The sequence below is a fragment of the Bos grunniens genome, chromosome 5 (assembly GCF_055505025.1).
Source record: "Bos grunniens cultivar Pamir isolate PY7600 chromosome 5, Bosgru_T2T1.0, whole genome shotgun sequence".
NCBI classification, from domain to species: Eukaryota; Metazoa; Chordata; class Mammalia; order Artiodactyla; family Bovidae; genus Bos; species Bos grunniens.
In genome coordinates, this window is record NC_141169.1 from 58,446,468 (window position 1) to 58,473,425 (window position 26,958).

Below are 26,958 nucleotides of genomic sequence, written 5' to 3' on the forward strand. Positions count from 1 at the left end.
CTGGGAAGCCCCACCTCGATTCTGTGAGGACCAGTCCAGGACGCTGCTCCCTCCAGTCCCTTCCTCTGTGGAGGGTAGGAAATTTACGGTTCTGGGAAGGATCTGGAAGGTGGAGACATCGTTCCCATCCCTTTGCCTCTTGGGTGCAATCTCTCTCATCTTGGCCTTCTCTGACAGTCGATCCTTCCCCAGCTCACTTTCCTCTTCTGCTGCCACCCTATTTCCCCTCTGTTTTTTCCATTCTTTCCTTGTTGATCAAACTCTTACCCTTCTTTCTCCAGCTCTATTTTCTTTCTACCCGCCTCCTTTGCTCCCCTCCCCCAGGCCTGCTGAGTTTTTCTTTCTTCTTGCCTGTCTTTTCCTTATTTCCCCGAACGCTGACGATGTATGTGTCTAGCAGAGCCTTTGCCACTGCTGGGCTCGGAGGGATGGGATGGGATGGGATGGGATGGGATGGGATGTGGTGGGAATTGGTTTGATTCAGAGAGCAGGAGAGGTGTTCTGTGTCCTTGGGTAAAGAAGGGAGCATTAAGGCACCACACCGGACTCATCTGCATCTCTTTCTCTGTCTCTCTCTTTCCAGACTGTCTTTTAGCCTCATCCACTTCTCATTCCTGGCTCACCCACCTCGCCCCTTCTCTTTTCGACCCCTTTCTATCTGTAATTCTCCTACCCCATTACCAGGCGCCGCCTCCATCACTCGCTGGTTAGGGCAGGAGTTAGGGGGAAAGGGGAGAGCACTGGCAGGGGCGGCGCCGGCGCTGGGGTGGGGCTGGGGGTACGTGGGGAGCAAGGCCTGCTCCTACCCGGAGCCGCCCTCCTGGGCATCCCTCCGCTACTCCCGGCGGCCTCCACCTGCCGCGGGCCGGGGGGCGGGGCGAGGGCGGGGCCGGGGCGGCGCCCTTGGGAGCGGAGGCGGGAGCCGCTGGGGGACTAGGGGCTGCGGCCGCTGCAGTCGTCCTGGCCGGTGCTGGGGCGGCGGGAGAGAGGTAAAGGGGCAGCGAGGTGGAAGACTGGGAGGACCCCCTGAAGGACCAGCGAGACTCGGAGACCAGAGATCCTCCTCGGGAGATCTGAGATTCGGGGCGCCAGCGTATTTCCTTGCCTTCGCCGGGAGCGCGAGCAGGGGGTTGCCCCATGGCGGGAACTCCGGGCCGCGATCCTTGGGGGACCCCTGGGATTTGTTACCTTTTTGGCTCCCTGCTCGCCGGACTGCTCTTCCCAGGGGCTGCCGCCTTCAATCTGGACGTGATGGGCGCCCTCCGCAAGGAGGGCGAGCCGGGGAGCCTCTTTGGCTTTTCGGTGGCTCTGCACCGGCAGTTGCAGCCCCGACCCCAGAGCTGGTGAGTCACCGCACCCGCCCAGAATCCCAGCGCCCGAGCCACAGATGCCCATCCCGCTGTTCCGCCCCATCTCTCAATCTTCCAACCTTATCAAGACTCAGGCTGCCCCCAGATATCCCACGCCCCAGCCTGAAGCCTTGTCTGCCTTGAATCTGAGACCCAGGCGATCTCGCTTTGGGGATGAGTTGGAGAGCAAGAGTCTTGTCTTGGCTGGGAGCTATCCCTTTCGCTTTTCACCCCAACTTGCTCATTGTTCCAGTCCCAGGGCCTGTGGCTCCCCTCCTTCTTTAGGAGGCTGAACTCCCTCAGAGAGGGAGCAATTTGCCTCTGCTTAGGACAGGTGAAGAAGGAGAGGACAGAGAGACTGAGGGTACCATGGGAGGGATAGAGGATAGATTCCAGAAATAACTTCCTGCGAGGGCATTGCCATGGGGGGTTATGAGAACAGCAGGGCTCTGGGAGGCCAGGAGAGACCTGAGCTTCTGTGGCTCAAGACTACAGGGAGGCTGGGAGGGAACCTGGGAGGGTTTGGCACTCTGCACTAGGGAGTTTGGAGATAGAGGGTGGCAGAAATCAGAGCCCCCCAGAATTGTAGCAGCAGCAGCAGTGAGAGATCTAGAGGGGATGCTGGCCAGGCTGTTCCCCTTCCTCCTCCTCAGGAAATTTCCAGCTCCAAGAATCTCATCAGTAGGGGGAGACAGGGAGGGGTGAGGGGCAGAGGACAATTCTGGTTATTTTCTAATCAGTTCAGGACCCGTGGGAGAAAGACAGACTCGTGTGTGGGGACTGTGACTGTCACGATTCCTGTACTATTGGCCCCATCTCTGTGTGCGATTTTAAAAAGACAGGCAGGAAAGAGAAAGCGTCCCACCCCTTCCTGCCAGGGGACTTTTCTCTCCTTGGCTAGTGCCTAAGCCACAGTCAGTGTCCATTACTGGGATCAGTGCTGTCCACTGGGACCATCTCCTCCCCTCTGCTATTGGCCTAGGGGCAGAGGGAAGGGACAAGAGCTCATTTCTCTTCCCTGGCTCGGGGACTAGAGGCTAGCTCTGATCTTCTTTTTCCATTATCTCTGTCATCAGGGAGCAGGGTCAGAGATCCCCTACACTTTGGGAGCAATGGAAAGCTATTGACTTCATCTCTTCTTCAGTCTACTATCCTCTTCCTCCCTCATTTCTGTCTCTCTTCCTCCCCCCCTCTCCCCATCTGCCAGAGTTCCAGGACTGGAGGCCTTTTTAGGACATGCTGAAGTCTCTGAGCTATTTCCAGACAAATTCTAGGTTATTTTTAATGGCTTGGTCTCTTGTCATTTCCCCCTTGTCTCTGAAGGTGGCCCCTGATTCTGTCTCCCAGAGCCAAGCTGGGGGCATTCCCAGAAGGGCCTGCTCACCCCCTCACCCTGCTCTTGCTCCAGCAGGGGGTGCTTTGCTGTCTGGTGGCACGTGAAGGGTGGGATACCCTGGCTAAGTCCCTGGCTTTGGGGTTGCAGGTTGTTGTCCCCACCACTCTCTGATCAAAAAAACCTCACCAGTTTGGATGTCTTTCCGTGTGGCCCAGGGATGAGACTTTGAAGTTCAACCTTCTGAGGTTTCAGCCTCATCTGTTTCCATCAACTGTAATACCATCAACGGTACTACCAAACAGACTGTGTGTGTGTGTGCTCAGTCGCTCAGTTATGTCCGACTCTTTGCGGCCCCATGGACTGTAGCTCACCAGCTTCACTGTCCATGAGATTTCCCAAGCAAGGATACTGGAGTGGGTTGCCATTTCCTCCTCCAGGGGATCTTCCCGACTCAGGCATCGAACCCATGTCTCTTGCACCTCCTGCGTTGGCAGACGGATTCTTTATCACCAATGCCATCTGGGAAGCCACCAGATAGAGTAATTGTGGATATTGAGAGGTTTGTTAACATATGTAAAATTCTGAGCATAGCACAAGGCCCAGTGTGGGTGGTATGAAAGTGTTGGTACCTTTTTTCTTATATGGTGATCCACAGAGCTGGAGCATAGCTTTAGTGCCTTACAGTGAGCCTGGATCCAAAGGCTTGGCCGGAGCACCCCCAGGGCTGAGCCAACCTTCCAGGCCAAGCACCCTCCCCAGAGGGCCACCCAGATTGAGAGAGTCAGAGAGGGCTGGACTTGGGTCAGAGCCTGGAGTGAGTGGGAAATTAAGAGGTGCAGAGGTAGTGGGCTACTCCTTCACTTCCACTTAGCCAGCCTCCCAGATAGTCCCTTGCTCCTAGCTGCCTTTCTCTCTACAGTGGCTGCAACTGTGGCTACTGTTTGTTCAGAGGTCTGGGGTGGCTGGGGATCGTGGGATGAAGCCAAGAAAGAGTGTGTGGCTGGGGCAGAGGTGGAGGGAATGTAGAGGCTGTGTGTGGGAAATTTTGTTCCAGGCAGGATGGTCTGGTCTGTTCTCCATCAAGAGAGGGGCTGGGCATAGCTATGCACTCAGCTTCTTTCCTCCGTATGGACCCCTCCCCCTCTTTCAACTCCCTACTTGTGACCTCCAGGCGAGATGTGAGCATTGAACATGGACTGTTAGCCTCTCTTGGTACTTAGTTCTGCGCTGACCAACTGAGACACTGTGTGTCTCTGTGCATCTGCATGACATGTGGGTCCAGCAAACACATCTTGACGCCTCCTATGGGGCAAATGCAGATGAATGAAGCCGCCTGGGTCCTCCAAAGGCTCACCATCTCTGTGTTTACAGGTGGGGGCACCACAGACTTGTCTGGAGGTTAGCCAGGCCACCTAGTTTCTTTTTCTGCTCGGAGTATCTTCCTCTCCCCATCTCCCTCTTCCTTTTCTGAAGGTGGTCAGTCATAGTCATCAGGTGGAAAAGGTAGGGATATTGGAATTAAGCAGATGTGGGTTTGAATTCCTTTGTGCTACCAATGTCTCTGAGTGAGTTTCCTCATCTGAAAGACAGCAAAGAACCCTTACATAGGACTGTCATGAAGATTAAATGAGATAATGCAGGTAACATGCCTAGCCTGGTACCTGGCACCTAGTAGAGTCATAAATCTTAGTTCCTCACATCCCTGGCATCTAGCCTAGGACCTGAGTCATAGTAGGTGATGAATAAATATTACTTCCTTGTCTCACCAGTGCCTGACACAGGGCTTGGCAGATAATGTGTGTGCTGTGCTAAGTCACTTTGTTCGTGTCTGACTCTTGCGACCCCATGGACTGTAGCCCATTAGGCTCCTCTGTACATGGGATTCTCCAGGCAAGAATACTGGAGTGGGTTGCCATGCCCTCCTCTTTCAGATGATAGAGTCTCAATAAATAGTTGTTAACATACGCCCGGTGTATGCCGTCTCCCCTTCTACTCCCCATCCTCCTCTCGTGACATTGGCTCTGACGCAGGATGACAGCTGCTTGGAGACGAGGAGGAGTTGTGGGAAGGGAGAGTGGCTCTGTGCCCATCAGAACTGGCACAGCGCCCCACAGATGCCTGTCTGCCATATCGCCCCATGCCCCAGTGGGGGAAATGGAGAAAATAAGTTGGGGAGAGAGGCCTCAAGGTTCGTCTTGCTGACACTTTTGAGTCTCCTTCTGTGAAGAGAGGATCCTTGTAGCCAGCCGGGTGCCCATCACCTTGCCTCGTCCTCTCCTTCACTCCTGGCCTGAGGGTCTGCCCCCCAGGGGACCCAGGCAGCCTCCATTCCCAGCACAGTCCTCCCTGGGGAAGAAGCCTTGGCTGTGATCATGGAAAATTGTCCTGCCAAGAACGTTGTAGCTGGGAAAGAGTCTGAGGGGGAGGTAGGAGAGAAGGCTGGGCAGGGGCAGGGTGGGGAGGAATGGGGAAAATCGTGGACATGGGGAGCCGCAGGAAGGATGAAAGGGGATTCAGGATGTAGGGGGCGAACGGGGCTGGGACTGGAGACAGAATGAGAAACTGGCCTCCACCTCTATGCCAGTTCAAGTGACTGACAGAATCTTGGGCTGGCAGGGTTGCTGAGTGGTGGGTTTTGATGGATCCCCTATAGGGAGTGAGGGAGTGGGACCCACATCTAGTCTCTCTCTTGGCCCCGGAAGCTGATCTCCGGGCCACCTCATGGTGCTGTTACTTTTGCTCCCAGCATTCTTGGCATTTCTGGGAAGGTTTCAACTGAACTGGGGTTGGGGAGGAGGGCAGAGCTCGGAGATGGGGCCAGGGAGTGGGGGTGGGGGGGTAGGAAGGCTTGGTCAGGAACAGGTGCTGGGAACAGGCGGTTCTTTCAAATCCGCAGCATGGGCCAGGCTGCTCGGGTTGCCAATGTGTGTGTGTGTATCTACTATTATGCGGTCCCTCACCCAGATAGTATGCGCATACGTAATGTGATGATTGCGTGGCCAAGTGTATGAATTTGCCCATAACTGGACGTGGGAAAGCTGACTTTTGGCCCTTTGCCTTGGTCCTTCAACACTTTGCCTGGTACTGCGGGGCTGGGCCTGGGTGGCTCTGGGAGGTGGAGGGCGCTGGCCACTAGTTCCTGCCCCTCCTCCATCATGCAGGCTGCTGGTGGGCGCTCCTCAGGCTCTGGCCCTGCCAGGGCAGCAGGCAAATCGCACTGGAGGTCTCTTCGCTTGCCCCCTGAGCCTGGAAGAGACTGACTGCTACAGAGTGGACATCGACCAGGGAGGTGAGGGCTCTGTGGGGCTGGGATGGGGGGACATGTGAGGAGGGGAGGGGAGGACTTGGCCTCCTCTTTCCTCCCCTAATTCCCAGTGTCCTGCCACCAGCTGATGTGCAGAAGGAGAGTAAGGAGAACCAGTGGTTGGGAGTCAGTGTTCGGAGCCAGGGGCCTGGGGGCAAGATTGTTGTGAGTACCATATCTTTTTTTTTTGACTTTTGATATTTACCATTTTTATAGAAAAAGACATGAAATTTTGTTTTTAAAAAGAGGGAAAAACAGTTTGACTCTGTAACAGTAATATCATGGTGATGGGTACCACTTCTTGTGATGCTTTGCAAGAGTGTTGAGGGTGTATTTGTGTGTATGTATGGTGTGTGCATACACACAGATGTGCTTACAGAACTCAGGTTGGCAGTATGATATGATTGTCTGCTTCCAAGAACTTCTGAGAGATGTAAACAGGTGTGAGGCATGGTTCCGTCCTTACAAATTTAAAAATATCTAACAGTTCATCCACCCATCCATGTGTTAAACTTACTGAGAACCTTTTAAGTATCGGGCATTGAACTGAGAGAAGACATGTAAACACAGGGAAAAGCCTGGTCCATGCCTCAGAGAGCCTCCTGCATAGTTACAGAGATTCTCATCACTGACATGCACAAACACGATAATACAGGTCCCTTTGGGGCAGAATATGGTTAAGGCTAGGTGAGTGACATGGTCCCCAGTCTATACCATTTCAAGGGAGGGGCGGAGAGTGAAGACTACTGCAGGTGGGGGTGATTTGAGTCTGGATTTCCAGAATAAGCAATACTTTGGAGAGTGGAGAGGGAGGGAATTGTTTTCAGACGAGGCGGTGGCTCTCAGGTTCAGGAACAGGACCAAGCTGGGCATGCTGTGGACAGTCCCATCTGGCGGGATCAAGGAGGCATGAGTTCTGTGACCGAGTCATGCTGTGGGCGCCAGGGGAGAATGTGGAGCAAGGACTTCTTGCTGCCAGGGCAAAGAAGTGGGTGCAGAGAAGACAGGGATGGGGGTAATGTATTCTATATACCTGCCTAATGCTAGGCTGGGAGGTGGCGCCCAAGTGACGCTGGCAGAGGTGTGTGTGTGTGTGTGCACGTGCATGCATGCGTGTGTATATGCACTCGAAGCAGCATCTGCCAAATTCCTGCACATGGGCAGCGTGGCTCAAGCAGGGTCCTGGCCCTCACGGTGGAGTGACCAAATCTGCTTTCCTCCCACAGACCTGTGCACACCGATACGAGGCGCGGCAGCGTGTAGACCAGATCCTGGAGACGAGGGATGTGATCGGCCGCTGCTTTGTTCTCAGCCAGGACCTGGCCATCCGAGATGAGCTGGATGGTGGGGAGTGGAAGTTCTGTGAGGGACGCCCCCAGGGCCACGAACAGTTCGGCTTCTGCCAGCAGGGCACGGCGGCTGCCTTCTCCCCTGACAGCCACTATCTCCTCTTTGGGGCCCCAGGAACCTATAACTGGAAGGGTGAGTCACTCCCCGGAGAGGGGAGAAGGGAACCAAAATGTCCCAGTACCTCAGAGAGGGGGTTGGGGGCAGCATGTGGCCAAGCATGCCTGCGTGTTCACCACCACGGAGCCCCGGGGCCCCGCCACGCCTCCCACCGCGTCTCGCCGGCACGCACACGACTGGGGCCATCCATCTCCTGTCCTCCGCATGGCCGAGAGTTCTGCAACATGCTGGCATGAGCCCCCACATGCCCAACCGGGGCCTGCATGCTCCAACACACCAGCCCACACCTCATCACTCCCATTCCCATCTCCGCACGCTGCCGCTGGCCGGGCTGACACGTGGTGAGTGTGATGCCACGCCCAGGGGTAGAGAGAGACCCCAGGCAGCTTGGACTGGGAAGAGGGTGGAGATGGGGCTGGAGAGGAGAGGAGGGGCTTCCCTGGGTGCCTAATGAGCACCTAGGCCTGTGGGTGGTCTTCACGCCCCATCCTGGGCACTAATGGGTCTGTCCTTGCAGGCACGGCCAGGGTGGAGCTCTGTGTGCAGGGCTCAGCGGACCTGGCACACCTGGACGACGGGCCCTACGAGGCGGGGGGTGAGAAGGAGCAGGACCCCCGCCTCATCCCGGTCCCTGCCAACAGCTACTTTGGTAGGGACCCCTCCCCGGCCCGGAGCCACTCTAACCCTCTGCTCCTCTCTCTTGTCCCCCCCTCCACACTCCCATCCTTCTGTCTCTGTCTCTCTGTCTCTCTTGTCCTCTTTCTCCCTCTCCCTCTTCTGCCTTCTTGCTGTTCTGTCTGCCTCTGTCTCCGCACTCTGTGGCCCGTCCTCTGGATGTCCCTGCCCTGGTGTCTCCCCGCCCCGCCCCCGCAGGGTTGCTCTTTGTGACCAACATTGATAGCTCAGACCCTGACCAGCTGGTGTATAAAACTTTGGACCCTGCTGACCGGCTCCCAGGACTGGCCGGCGACTTGGCCCTGAATAGCTACTTAGGTTTGTAAGCTCCCCTCCATGTACCCCTGGGCCCTGGGGGCTTGGCCTGGCCTCCCTGCCTCTCCTGCCCTGCCCCCCAGCACCTACCCAGAGAAACACCCATTGGGACCAAATTGCAGAGAAGAGCTGAGCCCGGTGGCCAGGCCCAAGGTGAAGAGGCCCCGGGGGTGATAGCCTAGAGGGCTGTAAACAGGGGTCTCCATGGAGGAAGATCCAGGTGGGCTGAGGCTGTAGTGGGAAGGAAGGAGGCTGGAGCTCTGAGGGGTGGATGGCGGGCATGTGTGGAGAAAGGTCAAGCTGTATTGGTAAGTTCCTCTTCTTGTCTCATCTGCATTGTTCTGCCGAAGGGGAGGAAACCAGGCCTGGGGGATGTTTGCTGACTCCAGCTCTTCCCCATTTCCCCCTTGTTTCCTCCCCTCCTGTCCATGTGGAGACTTCCTCTCCCTGCCAGGAGTGGCGTGCATTGGAGGGATGGGGGGCTCCTGGGCATGCCGAGGGGAGAGCAGTTTCAGGGAATCATATGGGGGGCTGCCCTGGCCCAGCTCCTGCTGCTGCCCAGCCGCCTGGGCCTCCCAGCCATTGCCTTCCTCCTTCCTTCCCAGTCCCCAAGGCTACCCCATCCACGGCTCGTGCCCAGCTCCAGTCTCTGGATGGGGAGGACCACCGGGTGTCTGGAGGGGCAGAGGAGTGGTCCAGCTGTGATAGAGATACCCCGGGGGGCACCTCCACCTTTAGGCTCTCACCTGTGTGGTGGGGCGGGGTGGGGGAACTTAGACCCACTCTGGCTGGGAGTCTGGTGGGGAGAACTCACCGGTGAGTCTCCCCTATCCAGGTTTCTCCATCGACTCGGGGAAGGGACTGGTGCGAGCTGAGGAGCTGAGCTTTGTGGCAGGGGCCCCCCGTGCCAACCACAAGGGTGCCGTGGTCATTCTACGCAAAGACAGTGCCAGTCGCCTGGTGCCTGAAGTGACGCTGTCCGGGGAGCGCCTGACCTCCGGCTTTGGCTACTCGCTGGCCGTGGCTGATCTCAACAATGATGGGTCAGAGTGAGGGAGGCGAGGGCAGCCGGGGGAGGCTGGGGCTGGGAGGGGCCTCTGGCCTCTCCTCTTGACTCCTTCTCCTGCCTCCCTGTCTCCATAGCTGGACAGACCTGGTAGTGGGTGCCCCCTACTTCTTCGAGCGTCAAGAAGAACTGGGGGGTGCCGTGTATGTGTACATGAACGAGGGGGGTCACTGGGCCGGGGTCGCCCCTCTCCGGCTCTGCGGCTCCCTTGACTCCATGTTTGGGATCAGCCTGGCAGTCCTGGGGGATCTCAATCAAGATGGCTTCCCAGGTGTGACTGGGAATGGGAAAGGCTGGGGGACGAGGAGAGAGGGGGTGGGGAGGTAGGTGGGGAAAGGCCTCTAAGGTCAAGGGCAAGGTTCCCTGAGGGCTCAGGGAGAGGAGCAACCTGGGCTCCTGTGTGAGCTTTACTATTTACCAGCTTTGTGGCCCTGGGCAAGTACACCCTTTCTGAGCTAGTGATACCTGTCGAAAGTAGTTGAGAGATTAACGATGACACATGCAAGGTGTCCAGGACTTAGTAGCCTCTCAATAAAATAGAAAACAGGGTTTGGAGCTGAGTGACTGAAGGACAGCTGGGGCCTGGACCTCGCGCCTCCTCACCCCCACCCTCAGGTCTGATTGCTTTTCTCCCATGCCTGCAGACCTTGCTGTGGGGGCTCCCTTCGATGGGGACGGGAAGGTCTTTATCTACCATGGGAGCAGTCTGGGGGTTGTCACCAAGCCTTCTCAGGTGAGGGGAGGGGTTGGGGTGAGGGAATGGGTGTGGGTGGATCCAGGGGGCCTGGCAGCAGAGGGTGGAGGAGGCAGAGGCTGGGGATGATGGGTCGGGGGCTGACGTAATGGTCCCACAGGTGCTGGAAGGTGAGGCCGTGGGCATAAAGAGCTTTGGCTACTCCCTGTCGGGCGGCCTGGACGTGGATGGGAACCACTACCCGGACCTGCTGGTGGGTTCCCTGGACGACACTGCTGTGCTTTTCAGGTGAGTCCTCCATCCCCATTGCCCTCACCCTCCCGAGGCCAGAGCCCCTCTGCAGAGCGAGATCTTCGGCCTTCCTCCTTTCCTAGCCTGACGTTCTCATGTCTCCTGTGCTCTGGACTCCCTGTTCTCCAGGGCCAGGCCCGTCCTCCATGTCTCCCACGAGGTCTCTATTCTTCCACGAGCCATCGACCTAGAACAGCCCAACTGTGCCAATGGCCACTTGGTCTGGTGAGACGGGATCCGATGGGAGGGTGGAGGGGAGCCTCCAGGGTCTAGTTCTCCCCTGTCTGCCCAGTTTGGGGCTGGGGCAGGAGTGGGCAGGGTAGGGGAGAGGCCTTGGCCTATCAACCTTACATTTGCTCCCACAGCATGGACCTAAGGGTCTGTTTCAGCTATATTGCATCGCCCAGCAGCTATAGCCCTACTGTGGGTGAGTAAGGCTCCTCCACGCCCACCGCATTGGGTTTCAGGGTGGGTCACTCCAGGGTGCAGAGAAGGGCCCATTGGAGCCGCCCCCACCCCAGCTCACTGGCTCCTCCTCTCCCACCTGCCACAGCCCTGGATTACATGTTAGATGGGGACACAGACCGGAGGCTCCGGGGCCAGGTGCCCCGTGTGACCTTCCTGAGCCGTGGCCCCGATGACCCCAAGCACCAGTCCTCAGGCACCGTGTGGCTGAAACACCAGCATGACCGAGTCTGCGGAGACACCATGCTCCAGCTTCAGGTGGATGCTGACCCCTTGGCCTCTGAGGGTCATTGTCATCGCATCATCTTTTTCTGGATTCCTCTCAGCTTCTTCCCTAACTCACTCACACCTCAGTGTAAAATCTCAACTTTTGGGAGGGTTCCCTTGTGGGCTGACCTCTCCCTTACCTGCTGCCGTCTTGCGTCTCCTGTCAAGTTCTCTTCTCCCTGGAGGTGGTGATGGCAAGTCCATCTTTTTGTGTGATCCTCAAAGCCCTGAGTCCTGGCTCTTCTCCCTTCTCTAGCTTAGTTCTCCACCTCTCTCCTTCATCTCCCAGAGCCTCTTTCCAGGCTTCAGGATCTGTCCTAGGTCTGGCTGGGGCTTTGGGTGGGGCTGGGGCCTGGGGGATGGTTCTTGCATCCACTTCTGTCTTTTCCCTCCCCAGGAGAATGTCAAAGACAAGCTTCGGGCCATCGTCGTGACCCTGTCCTATGGTCTCCAGACCCCTCGGCTCCGACGACAGGCTCCTGGTCAGGGGCTGCCCCCAGTGGCCCCCATCCTCAATGCCCACCAGCCCAGCACCCAGAGGACAGAGGTGAGCATGTGCTCTGATTGAGCCCAGGAAAAGATGGGAGTAATAGACATCATGGCCCCTTGCCAGTGACACTCATTCATAGCCTGCAGAATTCTTTCCCTTGTTACCCTAGTTGTTCCTCATATCTCAAGATGCTGTGACAGGTGGACCCCAGATGTAAAATGGCCTAGATGATCATGTGTTCCTAGTCAGGGGGGTCAGGCAGTCTTTCAGATGTCCATGGAGCTGGGGGTCTGCCATGTTCAAATGTGGCCTCTAAGGTCCTTAGGTCATCTCTAACCTGGTCTGCTGGAGGAGGACAGGGGAGCTCCGTGCATGGTTCTTATGGCCAGTCCAAAAGTGATGCTCTTCCCTTCTCTTTATGTTCTAAGTCTGGGACTTGGTTACACATAAGAAAGGCTGAGGAAATGTGTCCTTGCTGTGGACTAGCCTTCTGGCCTCTGCCACGGCCTGGTAGTCACTTTACTGTGATTCACATCATTTTACTGATGAGGACACAGCTCAGAGTGGTTAAGAGACCAGCTCAATATCACACTGACTGACTCCCAGTCTTCCTTTTTTTAAATGTATTTTTAAATTTTTATTTTTATTTTATATACTGAAGTGCTAACCACTCGGTGCTTTTTTTCTTTAAATTTTACTATTTATTTTTGGCTGTGCTGGGTTGTCATTGCTGCACACAGACTGTTTCTAGCAAGCAGCAGATCTGCAAGTTGAGTCCAGGTTGTTTACTCCTCTGGTCCCCTACCCCGCCACATGCCTTGGCGACACATTCATTCCCTGAGAAGGACCCCCTCTTCAAATCTCCGCTCAGATCCACTTCCTGAAGCAAGGCTGTGGTGAAGACAAGATCTGCCAGAGCAATCTGCAGCTGGTCCAAGCCCGGTTCTGCGCCCGCGTCAGTGACACGGAGTTTCAGCCTCTGCCCATGTGAGGGGGAGTGAGGGAGCAGGTGGGGTGGGAAGGCAAAAGTTCAAAGTATGAGAGGAAGTCCCCTGGGGAGGGCTTGGAGGGGCCTGAACCTGCAGAGGGGAGGGTGGAAGGTGGGGAGGGCCTGCAGACAGCTCGGAAGTTTGCAGGATGAGGAGGGTGACGGGCCCATAGCAGCTCACCTGGCAGGGAAGAATAATCCTTCATCATATTTTTGAAATTATATAGTTCACATACACTTCACTGTTCAGTCTTCACAACCCATGAGGTAGGAATTACTATCAGTTCCACTTGGAAGCCTAGAGAGGTTTAGTTACCTGCCCAAGGTCAGCAAGCGGTAGACCAGGGACCAGAAGGGTGGTTCCCTGATTCCCAGTCTTTCTTTTTTTTTAATGTATTTTTAAATTTTAATTTTTATTTTATATACTGAAGTGCTAACCACTCAGTGCTTTTTTTCTTTAAATTTTACTATTTATTTTTGGCTGTGCTGGGTTGTCATTGCTGCACACAGACTGTTTCTAGTTGGGGTGAGCCCGGGGCTGCTCTCTAGTTGTGGTGTGCAGGTTTCTCATCATGGTGGCTTCTCTTGTTGCAGATCATGAGCTCTAGGGCATGCAGGCTTCAGTAGTTGAGGCTTCCGGGCTCTAGAGCACAGGCTCAATAGTTGTGGCCCACTGCTTAGGTGCTTTGCAGCATGTGGGATCTTCCCAGATCAGGGATTGAACCCATGTCTCCTGCATTGGTGGGTGGATTCCTTACCACTGAGCCACCAGGGAAGCCCCCTAAATTTTTATTTATTTGGCTCTGCTGGATCTCAGTTGCAGCAAGTGGGATCTAGTTCTCTGACCAGGGATTAAACTCAGGCCCCCTGCATTAGGAGCTTGGAGTCTTAGCCACTGGACCACGAGGGAAGTCCCTGACTCCAGTCTTGACTCTTTCTTGAGTGTGTGGAGATTAGGGAGGCCCAGGTGGAGGGAGAGGTTCAGAGGGTGGAGGCGAATCCCATGCATTGGGGGAGGGGGCAGGAGGGAGAGGCTGGGCAGGTGTTCAGGTCTTAGAGCAACTGGGATCTGATCCTGCAGGGATGCAGATGGGACGACAGCCTTGTTTGCTCTGAGTGGGCAGCCAGTCATCGGCCTGGAGCTGAAGGTCACCAATCTACCCTCGGATCCAGCCCAGCCCCAGGCTGATGGGGATGATGCTCATGAAGCCCAGCTCCTGGTCACCCTCCCTGCTGCTCTGCACTACTCCGGAGTCCGGGGCCTGGACCCTGTGGTGAGGACCTGGGGCAGGGTGGCAGTGATAGCTTACAGTGAACGATTGTGTCGGATTCGTGATTTCTGAAGAAGATTTAGCTTCGGGACCAGGGATCAGGCTTGATCACTCAGAGCTTTTGTGTGGCAAAAGTTTTATTACAGTGAGAAAGGACAGAGAAATCTTCTGACATAGACATCAGAAGGGGCATGGGATAGATTGGCCCCCTCCCTAGTCTAATCAAGGCTTTTACCAGACCCATTCCCACAACATACGTCTTAAATTAATAAGATTAGTCAGAAGGTTCTTGTTAAAAAGGAGAAAAATGTCCTCGGACAACATATATTGTTGTTATATAATCACTGGTACAGAGCTTAAGGAAAAACAGACCCTTGAGCAAGATGCATTGTTTTGTTGTGTAATCATTAGCTCTGGGCTTCCCTGGTGGCTCAGAGGGTAAAGCATCTGCCTGTAATGCGGGAGACCTTGGTTCGATCCCTGGGTCAGGAAGATCCCCTGGAGAAGGAAAAGGTGACCCACTCTGGTACTCTTGCCTGGAAAATCCCATGGATGGAGAAGCCTGGTAGGCTACCGTCCTTAGGGTCGCAAAGAGTCAGACACGACTGAGCGACTTCACTTTCACTTTCATGAAAGTTAGTCTTAAAGATTGTTGTCATAACAACTCAGAGTTTAAGTCTTATGTGACTAAGACAAAGCAATTTAGAAAAAAAGTTTGTCTCTTTCTCCTCCTTGAGGGCCCGGATCCCTTTCTCCTCCTCCAGGGCCCCAAACTCCTTATCAACCTACCTAAGGATTTACTTTCTCAGAAGTGCGGTCTTGGGGGCTTCGGTAACCCAGGCTGACTTCTCCTTTTCTCTCCATTCCAGGAGAAGCCGCTGTGCCTGTCTGATGAGAATGCCTCCCATGTCGAGTGTGAGCTGGGGAACCCCATGAAGAGAGGCGCCCAGGTTGCCACAGCTGCCCTTATCCCTGTCCAAGTGGCTCTCTAACCCGTGGCCCCCCTTCAAGCCCCTCACCCTTCCAGACTCTCATCTTGCTCCACTCTTGGTCTAGGTCACCTTCTACCTCATCCTTAGCACCTCGGGGATCACCATTGAAACCACAGAGCTGGAGGTGGAGCTGCTGTTGGCCACGTAAGGCTGGGGGTCCAGGGTGGGTGACGACGGGGACTGTTGGCTAGCAGTCCACCTAGTAGGGGCTCTGCTGTCTGCTTGTGACCCCTTGGGGTGGTGCCTGGGCTCGCTGCCCACACCTGCCCCTACCACTCACCAGCATCAGCGAGCAGGAGCTGCATCCAGTCTTGGCCCGTGCCCGTGTCTTCATTGAGCTGCCGCTGTCCATCACGGGGTAAGCCCTGCCTGGGTGCGCACCTCCACTGCCACTTCCAGACCCAGGCCTGGGCTCTGCCTCACTGGCCTGACCTTCCTGACCCTCTATCAAACCCCAGCCTTCCTCAGCCCCTGTTTTGACCCCTCCTCAGCCCCTGTTTTGACCCCTCCTCGCCAGGGTGGCCATTCCCCAGCAGCTCTTCTTCTCCGGTGTGGTACGGGGCGAGAGTGCAATGCGGTCTGAGCGGGATGTGGGCAGCAAGGTCAAGTACGAGGTCACGGTGAGTGTCCCGGTGAGGTCTCTCCCTTCTTGGCACAGAAAAGATGCTGAGACTTGTTCCAGGGGCTGTGGCTCTTCTCCCGTCTGGTGCCTGGTGGTCCAGCGAGCCTGAGGCCTCCCCTAGCTCCTGGGCCTTGGCTGCGGGCAGGTATTTGTGTTGCAGCCTCAGGTGACCATTTACTGCTCGTTCCTGACTGAATGTCTCATCTCACTGTGAGAGCACAGGGCCATCTGCTGGAGGATGGAGACGTTGGGGGAGGGCTAGTGCCTCTTCTCAGAACCCTCCCCTGCTTGCCTGGGGCCTCCCCACACCTCCTAGGGACATCTCCAGGTTTTCCCAGATTTGGGGTGGGCAGGGAATGGTGTGTGATCTAGGATCCTGAGTCTTTGTGGAAGTTATGCTTCCTGAGCCTTCCATGCAGCCTTGTCCCCTCCATCTCATGGATTTAGAACCCACCCTTTGATTCTGTTGATGTCAAAAAGTACCAGCTCCCAGTGGATCCTCCATGATTCTCTCCTTGCCTGTCCATTAGAATTCAAAGTTCTGTGTATTAGGATTATGTCATTCTGTCCTTCGAACTGTTCTGTTTACCTGTCTTGAATTTTGCAAAATATTAGATTAGAATAAAAATTTGCATTTACTTACATAAGTACATTCAGAATCTTTAGATCTAGAGTTTTGCTCCCTTGTAAGGACAAAGAGATTCTGCTACTTTCTAAGGAAATTTTAGGAGCTTAAAATATTTAAAGCAGGAGTTCTAAACAATTCTAGATTGAATTTACCATGTCTATGAATCCACTAAATCATGTATAAAACATTTTGGGTTTGTGGGTATGGAAATTTTTTGGGGAAAGTATATAAAAACTGGGTTTCCTTAGTGGCTCAGCTGGTAAAGAATCCTCCTGCAATGAGGGAAACCTGGGTTCAATCCCTGGGTTGGGAAGATCCCCTGGAGAAGGGAAAGGCTACCCACTCCAGGATTCTGGCCTAGAGTATTCCATGGACTCTATAGTCCATGGAGTCACAAAGAGTCGGACATGACTGAGCAACTTGCACTTTCACATAAAAACCGTGATCCAGGGTTTTCTAGGAGACTTCACGTTTAAGCGCTTCAAGAGCATTTCAAGTCTCTACTGATCTATGAACTCATGTTATTAAAGAATCACACTATATGAGAGTGTCCTCATTGATTTATTCACGATTTTTTCTATATATTGTCTATAATGCAGCTATTTTCAAGCATCTTTAGAGTATTCTACATTTTATATCATTTTCTAGTAAACATGTATATGTGTTCAGTTGCTCAGTTATGTCCGACTCTTTGTGACCCCATGGACTGTAGCCCTCCAGGCTCCTCTGTCCATGGGGATTCTCCAGGCAAGAATATAGGAGTGGGTTGCCTTGCCCTCCTCCAGGGGATCTTCCCAACCCAGGGATTGAACCCAGGTCTCCTGCATTGCAGGTGGATTCTTTACCATCTGAGCCACCAAGGAAGCCCAAACATGTATATATCTAACATAAATAAAAGTTTTATAGAACAGTCCTTCCTTACTGCATGTGATATAACCAGGTGTTTTTTAAATTTTATTCTATTAATTTTTTTTCAAATGCTGATTGCAACCCGTAAAATTGATTCCGCTAGCTAAATAGTAAACTGCCAGTGGGTTGCAGTTCACAGTAGGAAACAGAGATCAAGTAAAGTTACACCATGCTCTGGATGCCCTTGCCCCCCAGGTTACCAACCTTCAGGGAAAGGTTGAATAGTCACGTCTGTATCGCTTTCAGCCTTCACAATCACAAAGAAGTGAAGTCAATGTAGCAGTAAACAAAGAATATTCTTCCTCACTTGGTAATCCAATTGGCTTATAGTGGGATTTTAGTCTTAGATATTCTTAGAGGTGTGTGAAAATTGTAAGGCTATGTCATTACAAAATGATACAAAATGTATCTCATTTTCTACAGTATCAAGGGACTTCCCTGTAGCTCAGATGGTAAAGAATCTGCCTGCAATGCAGGAGACCAGAGTTTGATCCCTGGGTCAGGAAGATCCTCTGGAGAAGGAAATAGCAATCCACTCCAGTATTCTTGCCTGGAGAATCCCTTGGACTGAGGAGCCTGGCAGGCTGCAGTCCATGGGGTCGCAAAGAGTCTGACATGACTGAGCAACTAACACTACTACTTCACACTCTCTTGTGCCCACAGGTTTCCAACCAAGGCCAGTCGCTCAACACCCTGGGCTCAGCCTTCCTCAACATCATGTGGCCCCATGAGATTGCCAATGGGAAGTGGTTGCTGTACCCCATGAGGGTGGAGCTGGAAGGCGGGCAGGGGCCTGGGCAGAGGGGGCTCTGTTCCCCCAGGCCCAACATCCTCCAGCTGGTGAGGCTCAGGCGAGGTGGGTGGGGCCGCTGAAGCAGAGTGGGGGTGTGGAGGTGGGGGGCGTGGGGTTCAGACTTTGAAAGGGCTGCCGTGGGGCTGGGGGCCTGTGGAGGAAGCTGCTGGGGAAGAGGTGCCATCTCTCCTTGCTGCGTTTGGAGGGACCCTCACTGGGCTCCCTCCCCCGCCTCAGGATGTGGACAGCAGGGACAGGAGGAGGCGGGAGCTGGGGCCTCCGGAGTCGCAGGAACCTCAAGAGCAGCCGGAGCCCAGCACGTCCTGGTGGCCAGTGTCCTCTGCTGAGAAGAAGAAAAACATCACCCTGGTGAGGACAGGGCAAACGCAGTACAGCCAGGATGGTGGGCGAGGGGAGGTGGTATGACAGAGGGTGGGGGCAAAGGGGAGGGCGTGGAGCTTCAGGGTGGAGGTGGCCTGTGGCGAGGTGTGATGGTCAGGCACCTGGGGCAAGTTGATTGGACACGTCTCACCTAGGGGGCAGCCGCCGCCCCAGCTTCCCCAACACCCGTTCACTAGAGACCAGGGCACTTAGCTACAGCTGTTTCCCTGTGCAGATGATTCTCCCTGCCTAAATGGAAGGTCACATTTTAGAGGGGGTGGGATGGTTTTAGCCACCTCTAAGGTCTCTTTGTAGTTCTTTTGAATTCTTTTAGGACAAAAAGTCAGTTTGCATAAGGAAATTTGACATGGTTTTCACCATGTTAAAAACACCATGTCAAAAAGGTTTTTAAAAGTTCTAATAATTAACTTGATAGTATATTTATGTGATTCATTAAGTTTTTTCTTTTCAAGCAGTTTGGCCTCCCCTTTTTGTACTTGTTTCACGTAGTTATGTTCCCGAATGGACTCACTGAGCAGGTTAGCGCAGGCTCTGTGCTGTCCGTTCTAGGATGGCGCTGGCAGTGAGAGTTGGGGGTGGGGGCGGGGGACAGATCAGGGCGGTGCTTGGCTTGGTGGCAAAAAGGTGACTCCTACATACGGAAGGATGGGCAATAGAGGCAAAAACAGGCAAAAGAGACCTTTGCAGGGGGAGGGCAGCATTTGGGCAACTCTGGTGGTATCTGTCTGGGTGAAAGTTCCCCTGCCACAGTCCATCCTTCCTGGGGGCCCTTAGCTTCCCTGGCCCCCTTGAAAGCATGGCAGGAAGCTTCACAAGGATAGTATGATTGTGCTTAGTCGTTCAGTCATGTCCGATTCTTTGTGATCACATGGACGATAGTCCGCCAGACTCCTCTGTCCAAGGGATTCTCCAGGCAAGAATACTGGAGTGGGTTGCCATTCTCTTCTCCAAAGGATCTTCCAGACCCAGTGATCGAACTCGAGTCTCCTGCATTGCAAGTGGATTCTTTATTTCCTGAGCCACCAAAGAAGCCCCCAGGGGGTAGTATGAGCTCGTGTAATTGCTGTTTCCTTGTTACATGGATAGTCTTGCTTTCTCCAGGTACCTGATTTCTACTGAAAGGCTACCTTTTATCTTTTTTCTGGTGCCCTGTGGCATGTGAGATCTTAGTTTCCCAACCAGGGATCGAACTCACGTCCCCTGCATGGGAAGCATGGAGTCTTAACCACTGGACCACCAGGGAAGTCCCAAGGCCACCCTTCTTGATAAATACTTTGAAATGGGGGACTTCCCTGGCAGTCCAGGGGTTCTTTGCCTTCCAATGAAGGAGGTGCGGGTTCAATCACTGGTCTAAGATCCCACATGCCTCTTGGCCAAAAAACCAAAATATAAAGCAGAAACAATATTGTAACAAATTCAGCGAAGACTTCAAAAGTGGTCCACATCAAAAAAAAAAATCTTAAAAACATTTTGAAATGGATTCTTTTACTTAAAATGACTTTTAGACAAATTGACAAAGGATTCTTGAATTATTCTACAGTGGCAAAATACGGGATGACGCAGAGAATTCAAACACTCTCAGAGCCATTCTTCTGTATGGGAAGTGTGATGAATAGAACATTAGTTTTTAGGCAGATGGTTCATTAGGTGAGATTGGACCAAATAGATTTAGGTCAGACCTGGAAGGAGCAGTGTCTCAGTCCCCTGTCCCCTTAGCAGCTCCTGGGGCAGCCACATCTTCCTTCAGTGAGTTTGGGCTTTGCGGAGGAGTGCAACTTTGCCCACTCTGGACCTGGGTTCAAGTATCTGCTCCACCAGCTTTGCTAGCTGTGTGACCTGAGACTGGTCACTGGATTCTTTAAACTTTAATTTCCTAGTTTGAAAAATGGGGATGATAATAATCTGCGCATTGCAGGACAGTTGTGAATTTAAATGAGATAAGTACCTTGCAGATAGTAGGTGCTCAATAAATGAGATCATCATTAGGTAACATATGCATCTACTGGGGAAGCTACTCTGCCTGCCTGCTGCTGTCAAGAGGTCTCCTCCCTGCTCCCCATGCATTTTCAAAGCCAAATAGCCCAGATTTGGGGTAGGCTGCTATTCTAGACCACAGGGTTAGTTTGGGAAGACTTCTTGGAGGAGGAGAGTTTAAAGTCAGGAAAGGAAAACAGGAGAGATGCTGAAGAGCTGGGGTAAAGGGGGGCTCCTAGAGGGATGGAGGGGAGGCTCTGAGCAGACTGTGTCTGGGTGACCACATCTGTGAGGGTTGCTGGGCCCTGGGCAGCTTGGTGGGGCGGGGCCAAGCAGCTCAGAGCCCTGCCTGTTCTGGTCCTCAGGACTGCGCCCGGGGCACGGCCAACTGCGTGGTGTTCAGCTGCCCTCTCTACAGCTTTGACCGCGCAGCTGTGCTGCACGTCTGGGGCCGCCTCTGGAACAGCACCTTCCTGGAGGTGAGCACAGCTGAGCTTCTCTTCCCCAGTAGCCCCTCTGGGACCCACTTGTCCTTCTCCTTCCTTCTGGTCCAAAGGCAGCATGCTCTCAACCCAAGGCAGGCAGAAACACTCTCTGTGTTGGGCGCCATTCCATTTACAGCTTCAGGAGCTGGGGGGAGGTGGAGGCATTAGGAGGAGGTTCTCCTTCCCTGCTCCCTTAGGAGTACTCAGCTGTGAAGTCTCTGGAAGTGATTGTTCGAGCCAACATCACTGTGAAATCCTCCATCAAGAACTTGCTGCTCAGAGATGCTTCCACGGTGGTGAGCTGCCTGGCGCAAGGCTCATGGGGCGGTGCGGCCAGGGGAACTTGTCTCTCCAGTTGCTCCAGCCCTTGCGCCCTTCGCCCCTCCCTCCCCAGATCCCGGTGATGGTGTACCTGGACCCCGCGGCTGTGGCAGCAGAAGGAGTCCCCTGGTGGGTCATCCTGTTGGCTGTACTAGCCGGGCTGCTGGTATTGGCGCTGCTGGTGCTGCTCATGTGGAAGGTGAGGCTTGGGGAGGGTGGTGCCACTGGTGGCGGGGCTCTCCTGTCAGGCTGTGGTGTGGCTCTTGTACCCACTGTCCCATTTATTCAGCAAATCTGTGTTGAGCACTTACCCACGTGTGCCAACATCTCTATCAGGCCCTGGATGTTTCGGGGATAAGTCAGATGTGGATCTTGTTCTCAGGGCTTTTGTAGTCTAGCCAGGGAGGGGAGCCTTGTTGTCCAGGACGAGGTAGCGGACTGAGTCAAGAAAGCACAGTGGGAATTCAGGGGAGGGAAAGCTTGAGAGCAGGTGGCCCTGGAAGGGCCTTAGAAGGTGGGGTAGTAGGATCTGGATGTGGGGAATGGAATGTGGGTCTGGGCCTTTCAAAAGGACCATGGGAGGGGAAAGTCATGAAGGCAGGGAAGTGTGGTCTGATTTAACTAGAGCATGGTGGCTAAGGCTGGGAAGAAAGCCAGGCTCAAGAAAGCCAACCAATGTGGAGAACTGCCTCCAGGGAACTGTCTCCAGGACTGAACTCTGAGCCGCCACATACCAGGCTTTACATGGAACCATTCTTGATCAGAGTGTAGCCAGAATCATGTGTGCATCCGGGGCTCCACATAAGAGCACACACATGTATATGTTAGTACTGAGAATCACGTCCATTATCAGCGGCCATCCCCTGAACCACATGCCACATCTGAGCCATGTGGAACCACAAATGCCCTGGGGGCCCTCCGGAGAGCTGCCTCCCTCCCCAGGACCAGTCACAGACCAGGCACAGCCTCTGGCAAATGTGTATCATCAGGCCTCTGGGTATCCAGACTGTTGGGAACCTTGCCATTCTTCAGGGAGATTGAGGCCCTTGAGAAACTGGATCCAAGATCTCTCCTTCTCACTCCCATGGAAGGGGGACAAAGCAGAGATAGGGGCCACCATCCTTCCTTAGCCTTCCCATCCTCCACCTCCTCTGCTCCCCTCCTCCCTTATATCCCAGTGTGGCTTCTTCCGTCGGAGCAGCCAGAGCTCATCTTTTCCCACCAACTATCACCGGGCCCGGCTGGCTGTGCAGCCCTCAGCTGTGGAAGCTGGGGGTCCAGGGACTGTGGGGTAATTGTTGGGTGTGAGCATGTGTGTGTCCAGATTTGTATGTGTCAGGGAGTACGTATGTGAGTGTAAGTCGAGTTCCCAGCATTCAGGAATATGCAAAGCGAAGAAAGGAGATTGCATGAGGGTGGTGTGAGTTCCAGGAACTGGGGTGGGAGGTAACTGTTAGGGTGAGGTTATAAGGGTGAGCATAACCCAGCCTGAGGCATGTGAAAGGGTTGGGTGGGCTCCTGGAGTGTGAGCATGTGGGGAGTGCTGGGAGGTGCCCTGCATGCCTTTTTTGGGCATGAGAGTGCAGAGACACAAGTGCAAGGAGATGCCATGCAGTCCAGCATGTTGGAGTCCTAGGAAGTCTTGAGTGTGAGTGTGCAAGGGGCACACTTCCATCTTGGTATGTAAGGGCCAGCATGCTCATGACTTAGGGAGGGGCCATAGAGGAGAGGGCCCACCCTAAGGGAGATGCTGCCCAGTAGGCAGGCATTGTGTGTATGAGGCTTGAGAAGAATCATTCTGGAATTCGCAGGAGTCTAGGAAGCCATATTTTCCCTTAGATCTTGTTTGTGTTCTCAGGGATGCTGTTGCATCTCTTAAAAAGCTTAGGGGTGTTGAAATCTTTGGGACAGCGGTCCTGAAGTTCTACCTTCAACCCCTCTTTCAGGCGCCAAGGGAGACGTCCTCGGTCCTGCAGCTCAGGCCCTTCCTGGTCTTTCTCTTGCTGTGCATGAGGACCGGGGGAACCCAGCCATGATGGTTGGCACCTGTGTGGGCTGCTTCTGGCACAGGCTGCTGTTGGTTCTTTCTGTCCCAGGGATGGTGGGACAGCAACTGGGCTGTGCCGGGCCTGTGCTCCAGGGCTGTGCCCCACAGGCTCCTCATGTCTGGCCTGCTGTTCTTCCAGATGGGATTCTTCAAGCGAGCGCGGTACCCCGAAGCCACCGTACCCCAGTACCATGCGGTGAAGATCCCGCGGGAAGACCGGCAGCAGTTCAAGGAGGAGAAGACGGGTACCATCCTGAGGAACAACTGGGGCAGCCCCCGGAGGGAGGGCCCAGACGCCCACCCTATCTTGGCTGGGGATGGGCACCCAGAGCTGGGCTCTGATGGGCACACAGTGCCAGGCACAGCCTAGCCTTCTCCACCTGGCCTGGCCCATAGGCCCCTTGCACCCCTTCCCCAGATATGGCTCCTGGGGATGACGAGGGTAGAATGGGTTACTGGTGTCCCATCCAGATTTGGCAGGATCTCTTTCCTCTGGGGCACAGATCTCTGTCCCCCATGAGGACCACCCCCCTGCCAAACTTCCCCTTATGATGCTGTGAGATGAAAGGGTGTAAATCAGGGATGGGTCGTGGGGGAGGGTGAGAAGGGCAGCGGTGTCCTGATTCAAAAGTGGGGAGAAGGGACCCTAGCCCCTCCCTTTCCCACTCAGTCTGTATAATGGGACCCCAAGGACCTGTCTCCCGAAAGTGCCTTAAGCCCAGAGGGTGGGGAGGAGGTTACATTGCTGACTCAGGGGCTCTTCCCTCCCTAGCTTCCCCTCTCCTCTGACCTTAGTTTGCTGCATCAATATAGTGGATTTTGTCTATTTATTAAAAAATATTTGAGGACACAACCTCTGTCTTTTATGCTGAGTCTTGCTTCCTCATGCCCAGGGTCTCCAGAGAGGCCTGTTCTGTCTGCATCCCCACAGCTCAGGTGGTGGTGGGAGGGGGCGAAGGGGCCTGGCAGGGACTTTGGTGACTTTTGTGATCACATCCAGGGGGCACTTGGGTGTGGTCTTAGAAGCAGGGGAGGGGGAACATGGGAAAGGGATGGGGAGGTGTCCTAGGGGTGGGTGGGAAAAAATTGGGAGACCCAGTGCATGACTTTGCAGTTGAGGAGATGACAGAGTATAACTCTCTTCTTCCTGTGGTAAGGATGGGAATAGAGCTTTTTCACTGAAGAAGGGTTGAAGTTAGATGTCCCCCCAGCAGACATGGGGAAAGGAGAGATGGGGGTGGCGAGGGATGGTTTCTGTCTTCCTGGATCCCTCTTAGGAGAAGGGAGACTTGGGTAGGTGGGATCGTCTGACTGACCGACTAGAGGCAGGATTTGGGGAAGGCTTATTTCACCGCCTTTCCCATGATGTGGGGCCCTACAGGTAACCACTTGATGGGAGGGGGGTGTTGTTCCACTTGGAGTTCAGAGAACTGGGCATTCTCCAGATCTCTCCAGGTCTCTCTGGTGAGGTGGCAGCCATCCCCAATGTGCTTCCAGGTGGGCTCTAAAACTTGCTGCCACAAGAAGGCCCAGCTTCCACGCGGCTCCGCCATATGCTCCCAGAAAAAGAACACTCCTCCCTGTGAGAGAAGAGAGCGCGTCACCTACCTGCTCCACTCTGCAACCTTCCTCTGACCTCATGCCATCCCGCTGACCAAGCCCGATCAGAGCCTCCTGGTGGAGTGGGAGGTGCCAGTCTGCGAGTTTAGGGAGCAGAGAGCATCCTGCTCTTTACTTTCTCTGCATCCCCTGACTCCTACCAGTCTACTCGAAGCCAATGTGAAAAGCCTCCGGTGACCCAGGGGGTTGCCTGGTGAGAGATCTTTAAATGATGACCAGAAGGACAGCTTAGCTGTGGGCAGACAGATGGGGAGGTGGAGAACCAGGGGCACAGACCTCACTGGATGATACAAAGATGCTCCCCCAGAGCCCTCCCAGAGACCCAGATGCCTGCATTCCGGACATCTCAGCCAGCATCCCAGGGACACCTTGTACTTGGGCTCCTTATTAAGCAAGAGCTTCTCCAGCTCTTTCCTTCTCACTATACCCTCCCTCGGTGATCTCACCCCTATGCTTGGAATTTACCAGCTACAAGCTGATGACTTCCAAATCTAAATCTCCAGGCTACATCTTTTGCTGACCTATAGATCTAGACATCCAGCTGCCTCTGTGTCTCTTGCCTGGCTGTCTCCATAGCACCTCAGACCTCATAAGTCCAGAACAGGTTTCTCCTTTCTTGCAGATGGCACCTCCCTCTACCCTCCTTCACTCCCCCCACTAGTCGTTTATGCCAGAAACCTGGAAACCATCCTAAACTCCTTCCTCTCCAAGTCCAGCTCCCAATCTTACGGATTCTGTGTGTTAGTTGCTCAGTCGTGTCCGACTTTTTGTGGCCTCATGGACTGAAGCCTGCCAGGCTCCTCTGTCTATGGAATTCTCCAGGCAAGAATACCTGGGTGGGTAGCCATTCCCTTCTCCAGGGGATCTTCCTGACCCAGAGATCGACCTCAGATCTTCTGGTAGGCCGGTAGATTCTTTACCATCTGAGCCACCATGGAAGTCCTGTTATGGATTCCATGTCTCCTAACATCTTTACCTAGAACACGCTTTTGTTCCCCACACTCTCTTCACCCCCTGCTTAATCCCTCAGGTCTCAATTTAAACACCATGTCCCTAGATGTCCTTCACTGATCTTCCCCCACTTTGTTCGGTGGCTCTGCTGTGTGCTTCCTATCGTGCTCCATCCAGGCCCTGATCATATCTCCTGATCAAAAGCAGTTGGGGATGGGTGACTCATGCTCTAGTACATGCGATACACCATCCTGGGTGCCCTGGACACTGGGGTGGCTGATGCTACATTGCTGCTCCATGCCCAGATCCTTCCCTTTCTGCTCACCGGCCTCAGAACTCTCCGAACTTCCTGCAGGACTCTCTTTGGACTCTCCACTGAGCACAGTACCAAGGTGCTGACCACTGCGTCCATGGAGCCATCGGCCAGCTGTCTCATGTCCTCTCCGAAAGCCACCACAAACCGTTCATACTCGAGATGCCTGTTCTCGGCCATGCTCTTTGTCAGGAACTTCTCGAAGTGAGGATTGGGGTCCAGGCAGGTAATCTTACAGCCAGCTGGGTAGAAGCAGAAGTTGGCACCGGTGCCGCAGCCCAACTCCAGCAGGGCCACCTTCCCTGAGGTACCTGCCAGCCCGTTTATCTGGCTGAAGAGTTCCCGTTTCTTGCTCTCCATCACTCGGTTGTTCTTGACCGTCAGCACAGCCATTAGGTAGGGGAAATAGGTCTTGCACAGGGGCTCCCAGAAACCCAGTAGAGCCATGAGGTGCAGGGGGAGGGTCAGGAGAAACACCAGCAGCTGCAGGAGTCGGACCAGGGCGTCCATGGCAGCCTGGCCCCGAGTGGAGCTTCCCTGGGGAGACTGGCCGGTCTCTGCTTAGCTGCCACTGACCTGTGCTTGTCTCCTTTCACCTTGCAAGAGGACTTTGCTCCATTTCCTAATTGGCAGTTTCCTCTCTGCTGGGGTTGAGTGGATGTTTGAATTCCTCCAGAGAGCAGCAATCTCAAAGTCCCACAGGCTCTTTAACAAATTTTATTACATAGGGGCATATTAGAGTGGGGGAAGTGGGGGCGAAGAAACAGGTGGTGCTGGTGTGTCCTGAGTTCTGGGACGCTCTGCTGGGTTGAAGAGGTTGGTGTGTGTGGTCATCTCAGAGGACTGCAGGGAGGGGGAAGGGAGTTCCATCTCAGATCACAGCTTCGGGGGGCCAAACGCCAAGGCAGAGCTGACTCATAGGC

General features: G+C 54.2%; 2 protein-coding genes across 9 annotated transcripts; one reads left to right on the forward strand and one right to left on the reverse strand.

Moving 5' to 3' along the window:
- The first annotated feature begins 939 nt into the window (after positions 1 to 939).
- ITGA7 (integrin subunit alpha 7) lies at positions 940 to 24,004 on the forward strand. 8 transcript variants are annotated; one of them, XM_086400767.1, is made up of 27 exons: positions 940 to 1,343; positions 5,847 to 5,974; positions 6,075 to 6,154; positions 7,216 to 7,471; positions 7,974 to 8,105; positions 8,330 to 8,449; positions 9,282 to 9,489; positions 9,590 to 9,783; positions 10,157 to 10,245; positions 10,367 to 10,494; positions 10,627 to 10,722; positions 10,863 to 10,924; positions 11,051 to 11,220; positions 11,627 to 11,776; positions 12,591 to 12,706; positions 13,789 to 13,981; positions 14,848 to 14,928; positions 15,035 to 15,114; positions 15,254 to 15,328; positions 15,488 to 15,590; positions 17,793 to 17,969; positions 18,160 to 18,291; positions 20,664 to 20,777; positions 20,981 to 21,079; positions 21,178 to 21,303; positions 22,283 to 22,395; positions 23,291 to 24,004. In XM_086400767.1, the coding sequence occupies exons 1-27, from the start codon at positions 1,138 to 1,140 to the stop codon at positions 23,349 to 23,351; spliced, it is 3,489 nt and encodes a 1,162-aa protein (XP_086256893.1). In that variant the 5' UTR covers positions 940 to 1,137; the 3' UTR covers positions 23,352 to 24,004. The 8 variants fall into 8 exon arrangements, 6 of the variants coding, with proteins under 6 accessions (XP_086256893.1, XP_086256892.1, XP_086256896.1 ...); XM_086400766.1 differs by lacking the exon at positions 22,283 to 22,395; XM_086400770.1 differs by lacking the exon at positions 8,330 to 8,449.
- Positions 23,289 to 26,958, reverse strand: TMT1B (thiol methyltransferase 1B). The gene is made up of 2 exons (XM_086400772.1): positions 26,048 to 26,958; positions 23,289 to 24,731 (listed from the first exon to the last, which is right to left on the reverse strand). The coding sequence occupies exons 1-2, from the start codon at positions 26,543 to 26,545 to the stop codon at positions 24,495 to 24,497; spliced, it is 735 nt and encodes a 244-aa protein (XP_086256898.1). The 5' UTR covers positions 26,546 to 26,958; the 3' UTR covers positions 23,289 to 24,494.

Excerpts from the sequence above, each read along its gene's own strand:
- ITGA7 (XM_086400766.1), top strand. The coding sequence starts at position 1,138 with ATGGCGGGAACTCCGGGCCGCGATCCTTGGGGGACCCCTGGGATTTGT. Across the intron at positions 11,221-11,626 it reads ACACCATGCTCCAGCTTCAG|GAGAATGTCAAAGACAAGCT; the intron begins GTGGATGCTGAC and ends TTCCCTCCCCAG. Across the intron at positions 21,304-23,290 it reads TGGTGCTGCTCATGTGGAAG|ATGGGATTCTTCAAGCGAGC; the intron begins GTGAGGCTTGGG and ends CTGTTCTTCCAG.
- TMT1B (XM_086400772.1), bottom strand. The coding sequence starts at position 26,545 with ATGGACGCCCTGGTCCGACTCCTGCAGCTGCTGGTGTTTCTCCTGACC. Across the intron at positions 24,732-26,047 it reads TTCGGAGAGTTCTGAGGCCG|GGAGGAGTGTTCTTTTTCTG; the intron begins GTGAGCAGAAAG and ends CTTCTCTCACAG.